Raw genomic sequence first — 16,156 nt, 5'->3', positions numbered from 1 at the left:
GACACCTCACAGTCCTGTCTGCGCTCTGCTCCTCCCTTTGCGCCAGTGTCAAGGGGAGGGGGTCTCCAATTCACTCGCCCATCCAGTCTATTAATAGAACGGAGACCACTCCCCCCTTCAATATATTGCACTTTCCAAACAGCGATCGATGGAGGCGGAGCCTAGCATTCCAGTGTGGTGCCGAACGTCTTGCGGCAGTCCAGGGCTTTGGGCCCGGGGAGCAGGGCCCGCCTCTTGCGCAGTTCCTCCTTCCCCATGGCGTTCCCCAGCTTCTTGCACGCCGCCTTGTACTTGCTGTCGAACGCGGCTGTTCGGGGGACAAAGACAACAATTGTAATTCCTATTTACATCTCAAATACCCGGGGCCCGTCTGTTGTTGTTGTCTGCAGCCTTCCCTCTGACCAGTCACTCACCTATATCCATGTGTTCTCTCCCCAGAGCAGCCAATGTCAGAAGTAACATCTCCCTGTAGATACCCCTAAAGGAAGAGAGGAGGAGGGGCAGGTTAGAGGACACGCTGCATAAATGACATCGTTTACAGTCTCTGACCATCTCCTGTACCATGACTGCAGTCTCTGACCGTCTCCTGTAGTATGTCTGCAATCTCTGACCATCGCCTGTAGTATGCCTGCAGTCTCTGACCGTCTCCTGTACTATGCCTGCAGTCTCTGACCGTCTCCTGTACCATGTCTGCAGTCTCTGACCGTCTCCTGTAGTATATCTGCAGTCTCTGACCGTCTCCTGTAGTATGTCTGCAGTCTCTGACCATCGCCTGTAGTATGCCTGCAGTCTCTGACCGTCTCCTGTACTATGCCTGCAGTCTCTGACCGTCTCCTGTAGTATGTCTGCAGTCTCTGACCGTCTCCTGTAGTACGTCTGCAGTTTCTGACCATCCTTAGTATCATGTCTGCAGTCTCTGACCATCTTCTGTAATATATCTGCATTCTCTGACCATCTCCTGTAATATATCTGCAGTCTCTGACTATCTCATGTAGTATGCCTGCAGTCTCTGACCATCTCCTGAAGTATGCCTGCAGTCTCTGACCATCTCCTGAAGTATGCCTGCAGTCTCTGACCATCTCCTGAAGTATGCCTGCAGTCTCTGACCATATCCTGCACCATGTCTGCAGTCTCTGACCATCTCCTGCACCATGGCTGCAGTCTCTGACCATCTCCTGCAGTATGGCTGCAGTCTCTGACCATCTCTTGGAGTGACACGGCAATCTTTGATTCTACCCTGTTGCATCTTTCGAGTCCATGATGTCTCTTACACCATTAAATATGTGTGGCCCCCTTTGGTAATGCCAGGAGCCACAGCTGAGGCCCCCTATATCCAAGTTAAGAGAAACCCCACCTGTTCAGAAAGCCCCGCCTGCTCGGGAAGCCCCCGCCTGCTCGGGAAGCCCCCGCCTGTTCGGGAAGCCCCCGCCTGCTCAGGAAGCCCAACCTATTCAGGAAGCCCCGCCTGTACAGGAAGCCCCCGTCTGTACAGGAAGCCCCCGCCTGCTCAGGATGCTTGCCGCATTATAAAACCATACAATGGGAAGGAACCCGGAGACAACTTGCACCTGTTTCTAGAGTGACCCCATCTGGCAGCAGAGAGGAACCTGAGGCGATATAAAGGAGTGGCCGTACCTCTGCAGAACCTGCGGGGGAGAATTCTGCTCCTGTAGGACGGACAGGACCAGCGAGATGGCTTTATGGACCTCGAAGAGCCCGATGTGATTCAGAACCTTCTCCAGGAACTCCATCGTGAAGGGGTGAGAATGGGAGCGCCAGCCTTGGAGGTGAGTGGGCAGATTCCCTGTAGGCGGGGACAAAATGATGACATCATCAGTCACTGGAATAGTAACTACATCTGGATGACCATGCTTATGGGACACTAGGAGAAAACTGAGGCATGCTGGGAAGAGGAGGAGTTATACAGGGGGAGGGGCGTTGTTGTCACTGATGTCATCACTGGGTCTCTGCGCTTCCATAAGGGAGGTTGTGTGCAAATATTACAATTCCTTGATGGGTGGGTGTTTTTGCATGCAGACCACCCTAGGGTAACGCCCACATGTGATGCTGAGCCGCCGTAGCTGAAAGAACTGAAATCCAATGAATGAAAGGGGCCGGGCCAGCGACAGTCCACATGGGGAGGAAAGCGCTAGATGATGCTGGACATCATCTCCTTGTATACTCACTATGTAGCTTCCAGAGGACGTACATGGGCGGCCAGCGGTCCGGGTCCTGCACCAGGATGTCCCATAACAAGCGCACGCTCACAAGAGTGTTGTCCGGCATCTGCAAAGAGGAGGGGTCGCCGTAAACTCATTTAATATGATAAAAAGGACCGCCCTCCGATTGCCAGCCACTCCCCCCGCTCACCTGTGTTACGCCCATTGTATGTGTTACTCTCCCCTCCTCCACCTGTGTCATTTCTCCCCCTTCCCACCCACCTGTGTCACGCCCTCCCTCCTTCCCCATCGCTCCCCTGGCCCACCTTTGTCGGGCACTGGACATGCTTGGATGCCAAGATGAGCTGCGGGAGGTTGCTGGGCAGTGCCAGTCTCTGGAAGAACCACACTAGATTCCAGTAGATGATTGGGTGGCTGTTCACCAGCTCTGGCTGGGACAGGAAGTCGCTCCCTTCATTCTCCAGCAGGCTTTCCACTTCCTTACGTAGCACCAAAGGGCAGAGGTACGCCACCGTCACCATCTCCGAGTCCACGTCGCTTGCACGGTGCTAAGAAATGGAGGGCGGCACAACCCAGTTACAAGAATGTGACAAGTCATACCCTAACAAAGCAGCTCATAGTGGATCTGCAAGGGGTTAAATTATGGTCTGTATCATTGTCCTCTCTGCACATAGATCTTACCTGGACATTCGGGAATCCATTACACTGACCGCTGGGGTCTGCCTCATCCAGGACCAAACACTGGTACCGGTCGCTTAAAACAGGTCCACGGCTCACTGCACTGCCATCGGTAGAGACCTCAGAGGAACCATCAGATGCGCTGCGGGCACAATATGGGGACTTTACTTATTATTGGGGAGCAGAAAAGATTAAGGGGGGACGGTTTAAAAATATTGGGGAGGGCTTAAGCCAGGGATAGGCTACTCAAGGCACACGTGACAAGGTGGCCACCCAATGCCATTTTCAGTGGTTCCCGGATGATTGTCACGTGGCATGCGTGAAGGCTTGGACTGGCCCAATGGAGGATTCCTGTTTCCTGCAAATGCAGCACTGCTGCCATGGGCTGTAAATGACAGCTCAATAGGCCATCAATTACAAATCCTGGCCTGCCCTTCTACCCCTATGGCCAACCTACCTCCATGGCGTTTCTGAGAGACCCGTCTCACGTCACTGACATGAAGGTGATGGCCCTACTCACAGTAATAGCATGGGCCCACCTGCGGATGTCATTATGTGAAGCATGCCCACCTACCCTTATCCTACATCTAGTGGGAGAGGGCACTGCAGCAGATATGAGTGTAAAACCCCTGCACACCTATTGGTGCAGGAAGTGGGTCTGATCTGAGGTGTGAAGGTGCAGGAAGTGGGTCTGATCTGAGGGGTGAAGGTGCAGGAAGTGGGTCTGATCTGAGGGGTGAAGGTGCAGGAATTGGGGTGATCTGAGGTGTGAAGGTGCTGGAATTGGGCTGATCTGAGGGGTGAAGGTGGAGGAATTGGGGTGATCTGAGGTGTGAAGGTGCAGGAATTGGGGATGATCTGGAGGTGTGAAGGTGCAGGAATTGGGGTTGATCTGAGGGGTGAAGGTGCAGGAATTGGGTCTGATCTTAGGGGTGAAGGTGCAGGAATTGGGGATGATCTGAGGTGTGAAGGTGCAGGAATTGGGTGATCTGAGGTGTGAAGGTGCAGGAATTGGGGTGATCTGAGGGGTGAAGGTGCAGGAATTGGGAATGATCTGAGGGGGGAAGGTGCAGGAATTGGGAATGATCTGAGGGGTGAAGGTGCAGGAATTGGGGATGATCTGAGGGGTGAAGGTGCAGGAATTGGGGTGACCTGCCCTCACCTCCGCTGCCTCTGCAGGTCGGTGATCTTGACGTTCAGGAACGGTACAAAGTGCTGCCCGCAGAAGGAACACGCGGTCTTCAGGTTGGAGTCGTCAGACGTCCAGGCGGCCATGATGTCCTCGTCGTAGACGAGAGAATGACAGGCCGGACAGGCAGAGCAGCTGGACAGTAAGACCTAGAAGATGAGCGGAATCCTCATTATCCGGAGTCAGGTGTATGCTGAATGATATTTCCTTACACAGTCATATCAAAGAGCACCTGTCCTGCATGTTACATGTTACAGAACTTACTTCCACAGCAGGAGATTCCTGGCCTCCATCAAGCAAACGTTCAGTAGATTTGTGGATGGCAAAGTCTGACAGGTCCACTTCGCTTCCCAGGGACACGGAACTCTACAGAGGGCAGAGTTTAAAAGAAGACTTTTTACATTTTGCCTCCCACCAAACACCAAATAATGCAGTTATGTATTCAGTAAAAATATCAATACATTTATTTTCAATTGTAACTATTAAGTATGATAAGTGATAAATATGAGAGTGCTGGTACTGGAGGCTAGGGATGTCCCGATACCGATACTAGTACCGGGGCTGATACCAGGCATTTTCCCGAGTACTTGTACTCGGAAAAAAATGCCCCGATTCTTAAGGCCGATACCGGCCCTTTAAATTTACCAAACAGGAGCGGCCGTCCAAATTCCCGCGCTTGTGGGGACCACGGCAGCCTGCTGGGGACCTGCAGATAGCTGTCCATGGCAGTGACAGTACTTGAGGGACAGTACTTGTTCTTAAAAAAGTGGACATCCCTACTGCAGGCCAATCAAAACTGTACTGCATGAACAAGGGGAGAGAGCAGAAAGATGACCTCATCGGCCTGCTGCTGCTCCTTCACTTTCCAATCACAGGCTAGGGGAGGATAGGTGACCAAGCTGACATTGAATATTCTCTATTCTGTGATCCAACCAAAGTACTTCCTGCCAGATCAGAGATCAAGGCTTAGATCCGACTTTCAAAATATACAACTTTATCAAGGGGGCACAGGAACAACATTACAACATTCGGAAGAATGAATATATAGCAGGAAATAAATCTTCAGACAGGAAGGAGGATTTTCAAACTTTAGCTTAAAATGTAATGGGTCCAGTTTAGATACAGACAGCACGGTCCTCCTTTAACACCCCCCCACCCCCCTTACATCATACAGAACCCCCTCACCTCAGAAGCGATGGACTCAGGTCTTCTGGCGCTCTCCTTTTGGCTCCTCCAGCTTTGACGGTGATCTGCCAACACCAGTGGTGATGGGGTATCTCCCAACTGTCCGTTCCTCCTGAAGATGGAGGACCTAGAAGGCTTCCTGGAGGGTGTTAGTAGCTGCTGGATCTTCCCGGCCAAACTCCGCCTCTTGGTAGGGTCCCGGGAGTGGCTGGATCCCTCATCCTCACTACGGCTCTGACTAGTGAGGGCTTCCGAGGAACTTCCGGTCAGGATGAGCTCGGACTCCTCCGACGTCACGGTCTCGCTCCCCGTCCCGTCTGTCAGGAAACTGACGTTGGACAAGCTCCCGTTTTCCGAGGGTCGGTGTACGAGGGGCGTCCTAATAGACGATCTTAGTGACGGGCTGATGTCTGACCTAGTAGTGACGCCTTCCACCTCCAAATCCTCCATCACTGGGAAGGAACGAGAAGATGGACATGGATGGATTTTAGTAAACATGAAGAAGAGGGTGGAGGCTGCTCTAGTGAAAGATCTTCTAGCAATGAAGGTTTGGGCTGGTCATATTTATGATCTACACTAGTCCCGTAACGACTGAGAGGCTATGCTGTTGAAGAGTTCACTGTGATAGCCTCAAATACTGGCAAGTTGAGAGGTAGGCAGATGGGGTGGCCGGTCTTCAGCAGGACACGGTACAAAAAAGGCCGGACCTGCAACCTATCCTCCTGAACTAGTTCACAGCTTATGGAGGGGGAAGCACTTTGGCCTTTTTGACGTGGGTGCTCAAGGACCTTTTCCAAACACTAGCATTAAATGCCATTCGGCTTCTAAGACCATCATTTTCCATTGTTTAGCATCAAACTCTTCCACAACCTAACCTCCTAAACCCAAATCTGATGGATCAATGAAGCAGATGGAAACTGATCTCATTTGGACTTACTGGCCGTCGCTCCCATCTCCAGCATACAGGCATCGCTGACGCTCCAACTCTTAACCAGCTTCGCGGCCGGGAGGTCTTCGGGTATTTGGCTCGTGTGCCCGGCCCAGGTGGTCTGGCGCAGAAGATGGAGCCGAGGGGGTAGCTCAATGGTGGCGCTTTTGTGTTGCCATTGATCTATGAAGATCGGAGACAGCAAACAAAACACAATCAGGGCTGTCCACAAAAGTGCCCGCAGTTGATCCTAAACCAGAGTGTGCAACTTTTCATACGTTCTTTGAAATTTTTAGACATACGCTATATTGCCAAAAGTATTGGGACACCCCTCCAAATCATTGGATTCAGGAGTTCCTATCACCTTCATGGCCACAGGGGTAAGAAATTAAGCATTTCCTCTAACATCAGTACCCGACCTCACAAATGGTCCAACATTCCCACAGACACACTCCTAAACCTTGTGGACACCTTCCCAGAAGAGTTGAAGCTGGTATAGCGGCAAAGGGCGGAGCCAACTCAATATTGATCCCTACGGACTAAGACTGGGATGCCACTAAAGTTCATGTGCGGGTAAAGGCCAGCGTCCCAATACTTTTGGCACTATAGTGTATATTAAAGAACAAAAGGTAATCAGAAGCCCACAATTGTCATTTTTAGAAGAGATAGTTACTGAAAATGACATAAGAACAGTCTTGGACCTCTCACCCTTCCTGCTTACTGACGGTTCCTCACTTGGATTTAAAGACTGAGAGCTGGTCTGCCTCTGCCGGAGCGGCTGGCGGAATTGAGCGGCACCCAGAACCACGTTCCTAAGTTTGGCCCAGCGCAGTCTCCCACTCTGGTTACTGGACGGCCATTTGCTTTCCAGCACAGCCTGTGACAGAGGAGGAGCATTAGTTACAACCGACCAGGTGGATACATTGTACATATAACGTGCTAGTTGCGGCTGTGCACCCGGTACCTTGTTATAGTAACCATAGGTGATGGCGTTGGGGACGATCCCGGCTTTCCTCATCTCCAGCATCACACGAACTGCCAACACTGGCTCCCCGTACTGACCGCAAAGCTGCATCAGGATGCGGTAACAGACCTGCAAGGGAGGATGTGGGGTCAGGAAACATCTGGCAGTAGCAAAAAGTTTCATCAAAGACCCATGGGGAAAGAAAAAAGCACTTTGGGTATTGGTGGATAATGTATATCGACTAAATATACAGCGCTAAAGTTTCAATTAGTGGATTTTACATTATTCGTGTATATATAACAACGGTTTCTAACATGCAACTTTATCGCTATGTTATAACCAGTGATATGTGAAAAACAATATTGTTACAATGATTGGTGTAAAAACCCTCTGCATAAGAATTATTAATGAAAATAAATGAATAAAATTAGAGGTGCACCGAAAAGGAAATTTAATGACTGTGATAGGCGGCAGAGCGGTGTGGGAGGAGACGCCGGCCGCTCACAGCGCTCTCCACCGCAGCACAGGGCCCAGCGGGGAGAAAAGAAACCAGGGATGCGCCGATGTATCGGCCGAAACATGGCTCTTTCGGCATTATGCCAAAAGTGCCATTTTCGGCCGATATGTTTTGGCGCCGATATATCGGTGCATCCCTAGAATAAATAAATGATGGTGTTTACCGTAACATTCGTGACCAAAAACAGACGATCAAATGATGGTATTATGAAATAGTTTGTATAAGATTTTTTTGACATTTCTGTGCTGCGTCTCTGTGAAATAAACATAAAGAAAATAACGAAATCACGATCTCTGTGATAATTTGCCTCTGTGAAAAGAGAGTTTAACAAATGAAAGAAAGTCTGATATTCCAATCCGTTTCAATGAAGGTGATCAAAACCTTCCAAGTGTTCAGTGATATACACAGTGTTTATTCTGGGGAGTGTATGGTTACCAAAACACATCCCTTCAAAGTGCGTACTCACCACAGGCAGCCCCACACGTTTTGTCTACCGGGGCACGTTACTCCGGTGTCTTTACCGGCACCTCCTATGCCTTCGATCTCCAAAGTAAAGGATGTTCATTCACTCATGTAAAGAAAGAAATCCCTCATGGCGTAGTATTTCCAGGAGTAGTTTGTTCGAAAGTTAAAATGTCAATTACAATAAAAACACGTCCGGCCGGTCCAACAACTATCAGGTTTGGTATGATAGACCCGCCCCTACGCGTTTCGTCACCAACGACGTCCTCAGGGAAGCATGCAGGTCTGGTCACGAATGTTACGGGAAACACCATCATTTATTTATATTAATAATTCTCATGCAGAGGGTTTTTACACCAATCATTGTAACAATATTGTTTTTCACATATCACTTGTTATAACATAGCGATAAAGTTGCATGTTAGAAACAGCTAGAGCGCAAATCTTGGGAGTGTGAATGGTGTGGGGACAACCAGTGTCTATGGAATACAGGTAGAAAAGAATGAACAAAAAATGGGGACTTACGTGAGGAGCCGAGGGTTCTGGCAAGGAGGGCCCCAATGGGGTTCTAGCGATGTGAGACGTATTCGGTGTATGGTGGTCTCCAGATGATGGTTTGGAGGCAAAACATACCAGGTCCTAGGATTTGGCCGTGACGGCTGAAATTGGTTCCATCAGGTATGAAGGTGAAACCGGGGGTGGAAGGATGAAATGAAGAACCAATTTGAACTGAGTGCTGTGTGTGCCGGAGGGCTAGTGGAGAGGCTGCCTCTGGTCTTGATCGCGGTGTTTTGGGACGTGATGGAGTGGAAGTGACAGAAGCCTGGGAAAGGACGTGCACGGAGCATTGGTGAAGGAGCGACACGGTTCTCAAGCTCAAAAGGAAAAGGTAAAAGGTAAGTCCCTTACCTTTCCTTTTGAGCTTGAGAAAGAGGATCTCCTCGAAACGCGTCGCTCCTTCACCACTGCTCCGTGCACATCCTTTCCCAGGCTTCTGTCACTTCCACTCCATCACGTCCCAAAACACCGCGATCAAGACCAGAGGCAGCCTCTCCACTAGCCCTCCGGCACACACAGCACTCAGTTCAAATTGGTTCTTCATTTCATCCTTCCACCCCCGGTTTCACCTTCATACCTGATGGAACCAATTTCAGCCGTCACGGCCAAATCCTAGGACCTGGTATGTTTTGCCTCCAAACCATCATCTGGAGACCACCATACACCGAATACGTCTCACATCGCTAGAACCCCATTGGGGCCCTCCTTGCCAGGACCCTCGGCTCCTCACGTAAGTCCCCATTTTTTGTTCATTCTTTTCTAACTGTATTCCATAGACACTGGTTGTCCCCACACCATTCACACTCCTAGGATTTGCGCTCTTATTGCTTCATTTCCATGTTCACAGGTTTCTCCCCCTGTTCTTAGAGCAGCAATCCTCATTGACCGCATCCACACATACCCCACATCCCCAAGAGAGCGCTGTGTCTTTTTTCCTTTTGATGTTAGAAACAGTTGTTATATATACACGAATAATGTAAAATCCACTAATTGAACCTTTAGCGCTGTATATTTAGTCAATATATCTCTTAGACCCACGGGTCTATATTACACCAGCTTTCAATTAACACTATAAGTGGTCACAGTAGGTCTAAGTCACATCATTTTAAATGTATTGTTCTATCATCCCTCACTGGTATATGGTACATATTTTATTGGTATAGGTTCATATGTTAATCAATTGAATTCTTTAGCGCTGCTCATCCAGTTAAACTATTGGTGGATAATGTGTCTAATAACCTCTCTGATTTCATCAACTGTACATCGCAGTTAAAGCTGAACTGCAGGTATAGAGTATAAAGCATACTCGCATTGGTCCAATGCAAGTATGCATATGATACACCTGGGCGCCCCATGGCTGTAAATTGGCGTAGTAGCCGGAGCTACTAGTTGGTAGTTTTGTTAAAAATTTTTGGTCAAAAATATTTACTTTACAAATTATTTGTTGATATATATAATGTAACACTCACCTGTTCTGCGGCCCAGCACTAGGTCTCCTGCCTGGCACTATGGCCAGTTAGGAGACAGCAGTCCTGGTTGATGCCAGCTTCAAATGTCGATGTATGGCTTGGCATTCAAGCAACATGTCGTTATGCCTAAGCTTACCCCCCCTCTGCCTCCAGTCACCCATTACCCCAGGAACTACAGCAGTCCTGTGCCTTCAGTTATTCTGTGACCCCTGTGCATTTCAGTAATCCCAGAGCTCCTGTGTCTCCAGGGACTCTGTGCACACTGTGCAGTCCAGTGACCCCAGTGCTCCTGTGCCTCTTGTGCACTTCAATGACCACAATGCTCTTTTGCCTCCAGTGACTCCGTGCCCCCTGTGTACTTCAGTAACCCCAGTGCTCCTGTGATCTCCAGTGATCCCAGAGCTCCCGAGTCTCCAGTGACTCTGTGCCCCCTGTGCACTCCAGTTACCCCAGTGCTTCTTGTGCACTCCAGTGACTCGGCGCCCCTTGTGCACTCCAGTGACCCCAGTGACTCGGTGCCCCTTGTGCACTCCAGTGACCCCAGTGCTTCTTGTGCACTCCAGTGACCCAAGTGACTCGGTGCCCCTTGTGCACTCCAGTGACTCCAGTGCTTCTGTGCCTCCAGTGGCTCTGTGTCCCCTGTGTACTTCAGTAACCCCAGTGCTCCTGTGCACTCCAGTGATCCCAGTGCTCCTGTGCACTCCAGTGATCCCAGTGCTCCTGTGCACTCCAGTGATCCCAGTGCTCCTGTGCACTCCAGTGATCCCAGTGCTCCTGTGCACTCCAGTGATCCCAGAGCTCCTGTGTCTCCAGTGCTCCCAGTGCCACCAGCCCATTGTAAACCCAGTATCTGGGTTTACAATGGGCGCACCATATAAGAAGTCTCTGGGTATACAATGGGCTGCACCATATAAGAAGTATCTGGGTACAGCTATGGGCAATAGAGACCTGACAAGGGTTCTAACCATTTAGATAACCATATCTCTGGATACAGCAACTGTGACTTGCGCTGTCCTAAATTTCCTAAAGTCCCGGCTGCACCATATAAGACGTCTCTGGGTATACAATGGGCTGCCCCATATAAGAAGTATCTGGGTACAGCTATGGGCAATAGAGACCTGACAAGGGTTCTAACCATTTAGATAACCATATCTCTGGATACAGCAACTGTGACTTGCGCTGTCCTAAATTTCCTAAAGTCCCGGCTGCACCATATAAGACGTCTCTGGGTATACAATGGGCTGCCCCATATAAGAAGTATCTGGGTACAGCTATGGGCAATAGAGACCTGACAAGGGTTCTAACCATTTAGATAACCATATCTCTGGATACAGCAACTGTGACTTGCGCTGTCCTAAATTTCCTAAAGTCCCGGCTGCACCATATAAGACGTCTCTGGGTATACAATGGGCTGCCCCATATAAGAAGTATCTGGGTACAGCTATGGGCAATAGAGACCTGACAAGGGTTCTAACCATTTAGATAACCATATCTCTGGATACAGCAACTGTGACTTGCGCTGTCCTAAATTTCCTAAAGTCCCGGCTGCACCATATAAGACGTCTCTGGGTATACAATGGGCTGCCCCATATAAGAAGTATCTGGGTACAGCTATGGGCAATAGAGACCTGACAAGGGTTCTAACCATTTAGATAACCATATCTCTGGATACAGCAACTGTGACTTGCGCTGTCCTAAATTTCCTAAAGTCCCGGCTGCACCATATAAGACGTCTCTGGGTATACAATGGGCTGCCCCATATAAGAAGTATCTGGGTACAGCTATGGGCAATAGAGACCTGACAAGGGTTCTAACCATTTAGATAACCATATCTCTGGATACAGCAACTGTGACTTGCGCTGTCCTAAATTTCCTAAAGTCCCGGCTGCACCATATAAGACGTCTCTGGGTATACAATGGGCTGCCCCATATAAGAAGTATCTGGGTACAGCTATGGGCAATAGAGACCTGACAAGGGTTCTAACCATTTAGATAACCATATCTCTGGATACAGCAACTGTGACTTGCGCTGTCCTAAATTTCCTAAAGTCCCGGCTGCACCATATAAGACGTCTCTGGGTATACAATGGGCTGCCCCATATAAGAAGTATCTGGGTACAGCTATGGGCAATAGAGACCTGACAAGGGTTCTAACCATTTAGATAACCATATCTCTGGATACAGCAACTGTGACTTGCGCTGTCCTAAATTTCCTAAAGTCCCGGCTGCACCATATAAGACGTCTCTGGGTATACAATGGGCTGCCCCATATAAGAAGTATCTGGGTACAGCTATGGGCAATAGAGACCTGACAAGGGTTCTAACCATTTAGATAACCATATCTCTGGATACAGCAACTGTGACTTGCGCTGTCCTAAATTTCCTAAAGTCCCGGCTGCACCATATAAGACGTCTCTGGGTATACAATGGGCTGCCCCATATAAGAAGTATCTGGGTACAGCTATGGGCAATAGAGACCTGACAAGGGTTCTAACCATTTAGATAACCATATCTCTGGATACAGCAACTGTGACTTGCGCTGTCCTAAATTTCCTAAAGTCCCGGCTGCACCATATAAGACGTCTCTGGGTATACAATGGGCTGCCCCATATAAGAAGTATCTGGGTACAGCTATGGGCAATAGAGACCTGACAAGGGTTCTAACCATTTAGATAACCATATCTCTGGATACAGCAACTGTGACTTGCGCTGTCCTAAATTTCCTAAAGTCCCGGCTGCACCATATAAGACGTCTCTGGGTATACAATGGGCTGCCCCATATAAGAAGTATCTGGGTACAGCTATGGGCAATAGAGACCTGACAAGGGTTCTAACCATTTAGATAACCATATCTCTGGATACAGCAACTGTGACTTGCGCTGTCCTAAATTTCCTAAAGTCCCGGCTGCACCATATAAGACGTCTCTGGGTATACAATGGGCTGCCCCATATAAGAAGTATCTGGGTACAGCTATGGGCAATAGAGACCTGACAAGGGTTCTAACCATTTAGATAACCATATCTCTGGATACAGCAACTGTGACTTGCGCTGTCCTAAATTTCCTAAAGTCCCGGCTGCACCATATAAGACGTCTCTGGGTATACAATGGGCTGCCCCATATAAGAAGTATCTGGGTACAGCTATGGGCTGCACCATATAAGAAGTATCTGGGTACAGCTATGGGCAATAGAGACCTGACAAGGGTTCTAACCATTTAGATAACCATATCTCTGGATACAGCAACTGTGACTTGCGCTGTCCTAAATTTCCTAAAGTCCCTTCAATTTGGGACTTTGGATAATAGTTGAGGTATATCAGAGGGAAGCTAGAATATTTGGAACTTCTGGCACAAAAAAAGTGATCTTTCAAGGTGACGAAGGCTACTTACCTCGTCTGGCAGCACCACGTTCTTAGTCTCCATCTGTTTCAGAGCATCGTAGGCAGTCTGCAGAGCTTGAACCTTGGAAGCTGTGGCTCTGACGAAGGTGGGCAGATAGATGAACCACAAGCCGTAGCAGTGACCGAGAAGACATTTTGCCCACATCTCTGGTCTGGAAGAATACATCTGGGCCACTCGCTGGGCAGACTTGATCTCCTGCCAGACAGAGAACAGGATTGAAAGATTCACCCCTCCTCCTGTCACCCTCCTAATTCAGTGACATGGCAGGGGAAGGGAAGGATGGGGGTGTGAGGCATAACAAGACTAGGCGCACTCCACTTCCAAATGTTACAAAGCGAACATCGGACTTTCACTTACTTGCTTAGTTCGTCGAGGTGCAGGGCTGCTAGGTGCGCTCGTTTTGGACTGAGCAGGGGGCGCCATCAGCAGATCTTGTGGAAGCTCAAACAGGTCTCTCTGCAGAACTGGGAAGGTATCATACCTGCGGCAGGGGAAAGAAAATGGATGAAACTGAAGAGCAACTCCAGACAAAACTTTCCCTGGTTTTAGAATGGGTGGATTAGAACCTCTGTCTGGTCTGTGCAGATTTCTCCTCACTTGTATCACCAGGACAGGGCGTCTTTTTTTTAATGGAGACAAGTAATTTTTTTAGGACCGATACCAGGTTTTTATTGCCGTGTCCCGACAGGATAGATTTCCCTTTACTTCCTGTACAAGTGGCTACACAGGGGAAATCGCTGCAATGGGGACACAGGCAGCAATAAAAACATGACAAAGGTTGTAACATTTCTACTTTCAGTCAACCAAGTCCTGACAAACAGCACCGCTTCAGGCGACCTCCAAAGAGCAAACCGGCTGCAGGTGCTTGGCCTTTGGGGATTTGCCTCCTCGCCTCACAGGGAAAAATTAAGGGCACACACTGCTTTCTTTTTTCTGAATTGAATAAACTTTATGGGCACCAGGCAAGCGTGCAAAGGAGCGCGCGCGCAAGGTCACTATAGCCTTCCTTCATCCGAGGTGACTGCACCCTTGGTGCATTTCATTTGCAATACTGGCTATTACTATGCCCGTAAAACCCATCAGGAGAGGAGTCTAGTTTGTAGGGATGCACTGATACCGCTACTAGTATCGATATCGGTGCCGATGCAGAGTAGTTGGGCGAGTACTCTACCAAATGCTCCAATGCCTAGCCCGATACTTCCTGTATCAGGAAGCCGGGCAGCACGTCATTACACGCTGCCCGGTTTCCTGATTGGCCGGGAAGCGGCTCCATGCTCTCTCGTCACGTGATGAGAGAGCATGGAGCCGACTTCCCGGCCAATCAGGAAGCCGGGCAGCGTGTAATGATGCGCTGCCCGGCTTCCTGATTATTATGAGGATTCATATGGGACGGCTTTCTTGTTAATCGGGAAGCCGGGTGGCGAGTCTTTACACGCTGCCCGGCTTCCCAGCTAATCATGCAGCCAGGTGGCGAGTCATTACACGCCACCTGGCTTCCTGAATGGGACTTCCGGTACTCGGTAATTGGTATCGGCGAGTACCGAAAAAAAAGCATCGGTACTCGGCACCAAAATACCGGTATCGCTGCATGCCTACCAGTTTGGATGGCGAAGGCTATATCTGTGTGACCTTGCTTCTTTGCCTGCTGTCCATAAAGTTTATTGAGAAAAAAAAAACAGCGGTGTGCGACTTTAATTCTGCATAAGCAATAAGAAGTGTTACAAAGTACAGAGGGCACCAAGTTGGTGAAACAAAACCTTACTTGTACTGAGCTGGCGTCTCTGTGCCGTGGGGGTCCTGCGGCTCCTCGGCAGGCATGATAAAAATGGTATGTTCACTGCGGTGAGATTCGTCCAGCTCCACCAGGTGAAAGTCTTCCATCTTCTCCCCATCAACTTGCACCTAAAACACAAATTAAACGACTCAAATCATGGTGCCAGGACTGAGGTGGGTTCAGACATCCGGGCAGAGGAGGACACGCAGACTTGTCAGTACCTTCTCCACACAGTTGTCGAAAAACTCGAGAGACGCCTGACGATCATTAACAAAGGAGCAGTCTTCGATAAACTGCGTGAACATCTGAGTCTTCACTAGCTGCGAGTAGAACTTCTGGTGGGCTCGGTCCCTGGACTTCTTGAAGCCTGGAAAGCAAAGAATTCTTCAAAAACACGAATGCACCACACTCCGAAATCCTCTAGAGCTCAGGGAGGGGATTGTCATTTTTTGAGTATATTGACAGGAGACGACTGCCCTGTATGAGGTCACCACCCATAGATGGAGATATACTATTGCAGATACCTCATACTAAATGGTTAGAACCCTTGTCAGGTCTCTATTGCTGTTTATGTCTCTGTTGGATAGCTGCAGCCTCACTATTTTTCCAAGTGACAAAAGTTATGGAAAATCCAAAATTGTATGACTCTCACCAGAACAAGAGGTAAAGGGAAATCTTCTAATGGGGACACGTGATCCAGTGACAGCTGTTTAATAGGCTATGTGGGTCGTTTGGCTTGGAAATGCATCAGGTACAGTCAACGCGTTTCAGGGGATTGATTCAGTCGCCTGCCCTCACTGTTGTCAGGATATTATAACGTATCATTATTATGTAGCTACAAAGGGGGGGGG

The 16,156-nt window shown here is 49.0% G+C and overlaps 1 protein-coding gene across 1 annotated transcript in view; it reads right to left on the bottom strand.

The window, feature by feature from the left end:
• Positions 1–39: 39 nt before the first annotated feature.
• Positions 40–16,156, bottom strand: part of DENND4B (DENN domain containing 4B) — a 42,635-nt gene continuing 26,518 nt past the window's right edge. Inside the window, exons 14-29 of the mRNA XM_018572348.1 lie at positions 15,527–15,672; positions 15,294–15,433; positions 13,889–14,012; positions 13,520–13,726; positions 7,125–7,253; positions 6,869–7,037; positions 6,170–6,343; positions 5,233–5,684; positions 4,312–4,413; positions 4,021–4,196; positions 2,862–3,000; positions 2,486–2,728; positions 2,187–2,286; positions 1,636–1,804; positions 414–478; positions 40–307 (exon numbers count right to left, since the gene is read on the bottom strand). Coding sequence (XP_018427850.1) covers positions 162–307; positions 414–478; positions 1,636–1,804; positions 2,187–2,286; positions 2,486–2,728; positions 2,862–3,000; positions 4,021–4,196; positions 4,312–4,413; positions 5,233–5,684; positions 6,170–6,343; positions 6,869–7,037; positions 7,125–7,253; positions 13,520–13,726; positions 13,889–14,012; positions 15,294–15,433; positions 15,527–15,672 — 2,681 coding nt within the window. The 3' untranslated portion in view covers positions 40–161. The remainder of the gene's footprint in view (positions 308–413; positions 479–1,635; positions 1,805–2,186; positions 2,287–2,485; positions 2,729–2,861; positions 3,001–4,020; positions 4,197–4,311; positions 4,414–5,232; positions 5,685–6,169; positions 6,344–6,868; positions 7,038–7,124; positions 7,254–13,519; positions 13,727–13,888; positions 14,013–15,293; positions 15,434–15,526; positions 15,673–16,156) is intronic.

The sequence above is a fragment of the Nanorana parkeri genome, unplaced genomic scaffold, assembly GCF_000935625.1.
Source record: "Nanorana parkeri isolate BGI_ZX_2015 unplaced genomic scaffold, ASM93562v1 scaffold2006, whole genome shotgun sequence".
Lineage (NCBI taxonomy): Eukaryota > Metazoa > Chordata > Amphibia > Anura > Dicroglossidae > Nanorana > Nanorana parkeri.
This window is presented reverse-complemented; position numbering and strand designations above follow the sequence as displayed.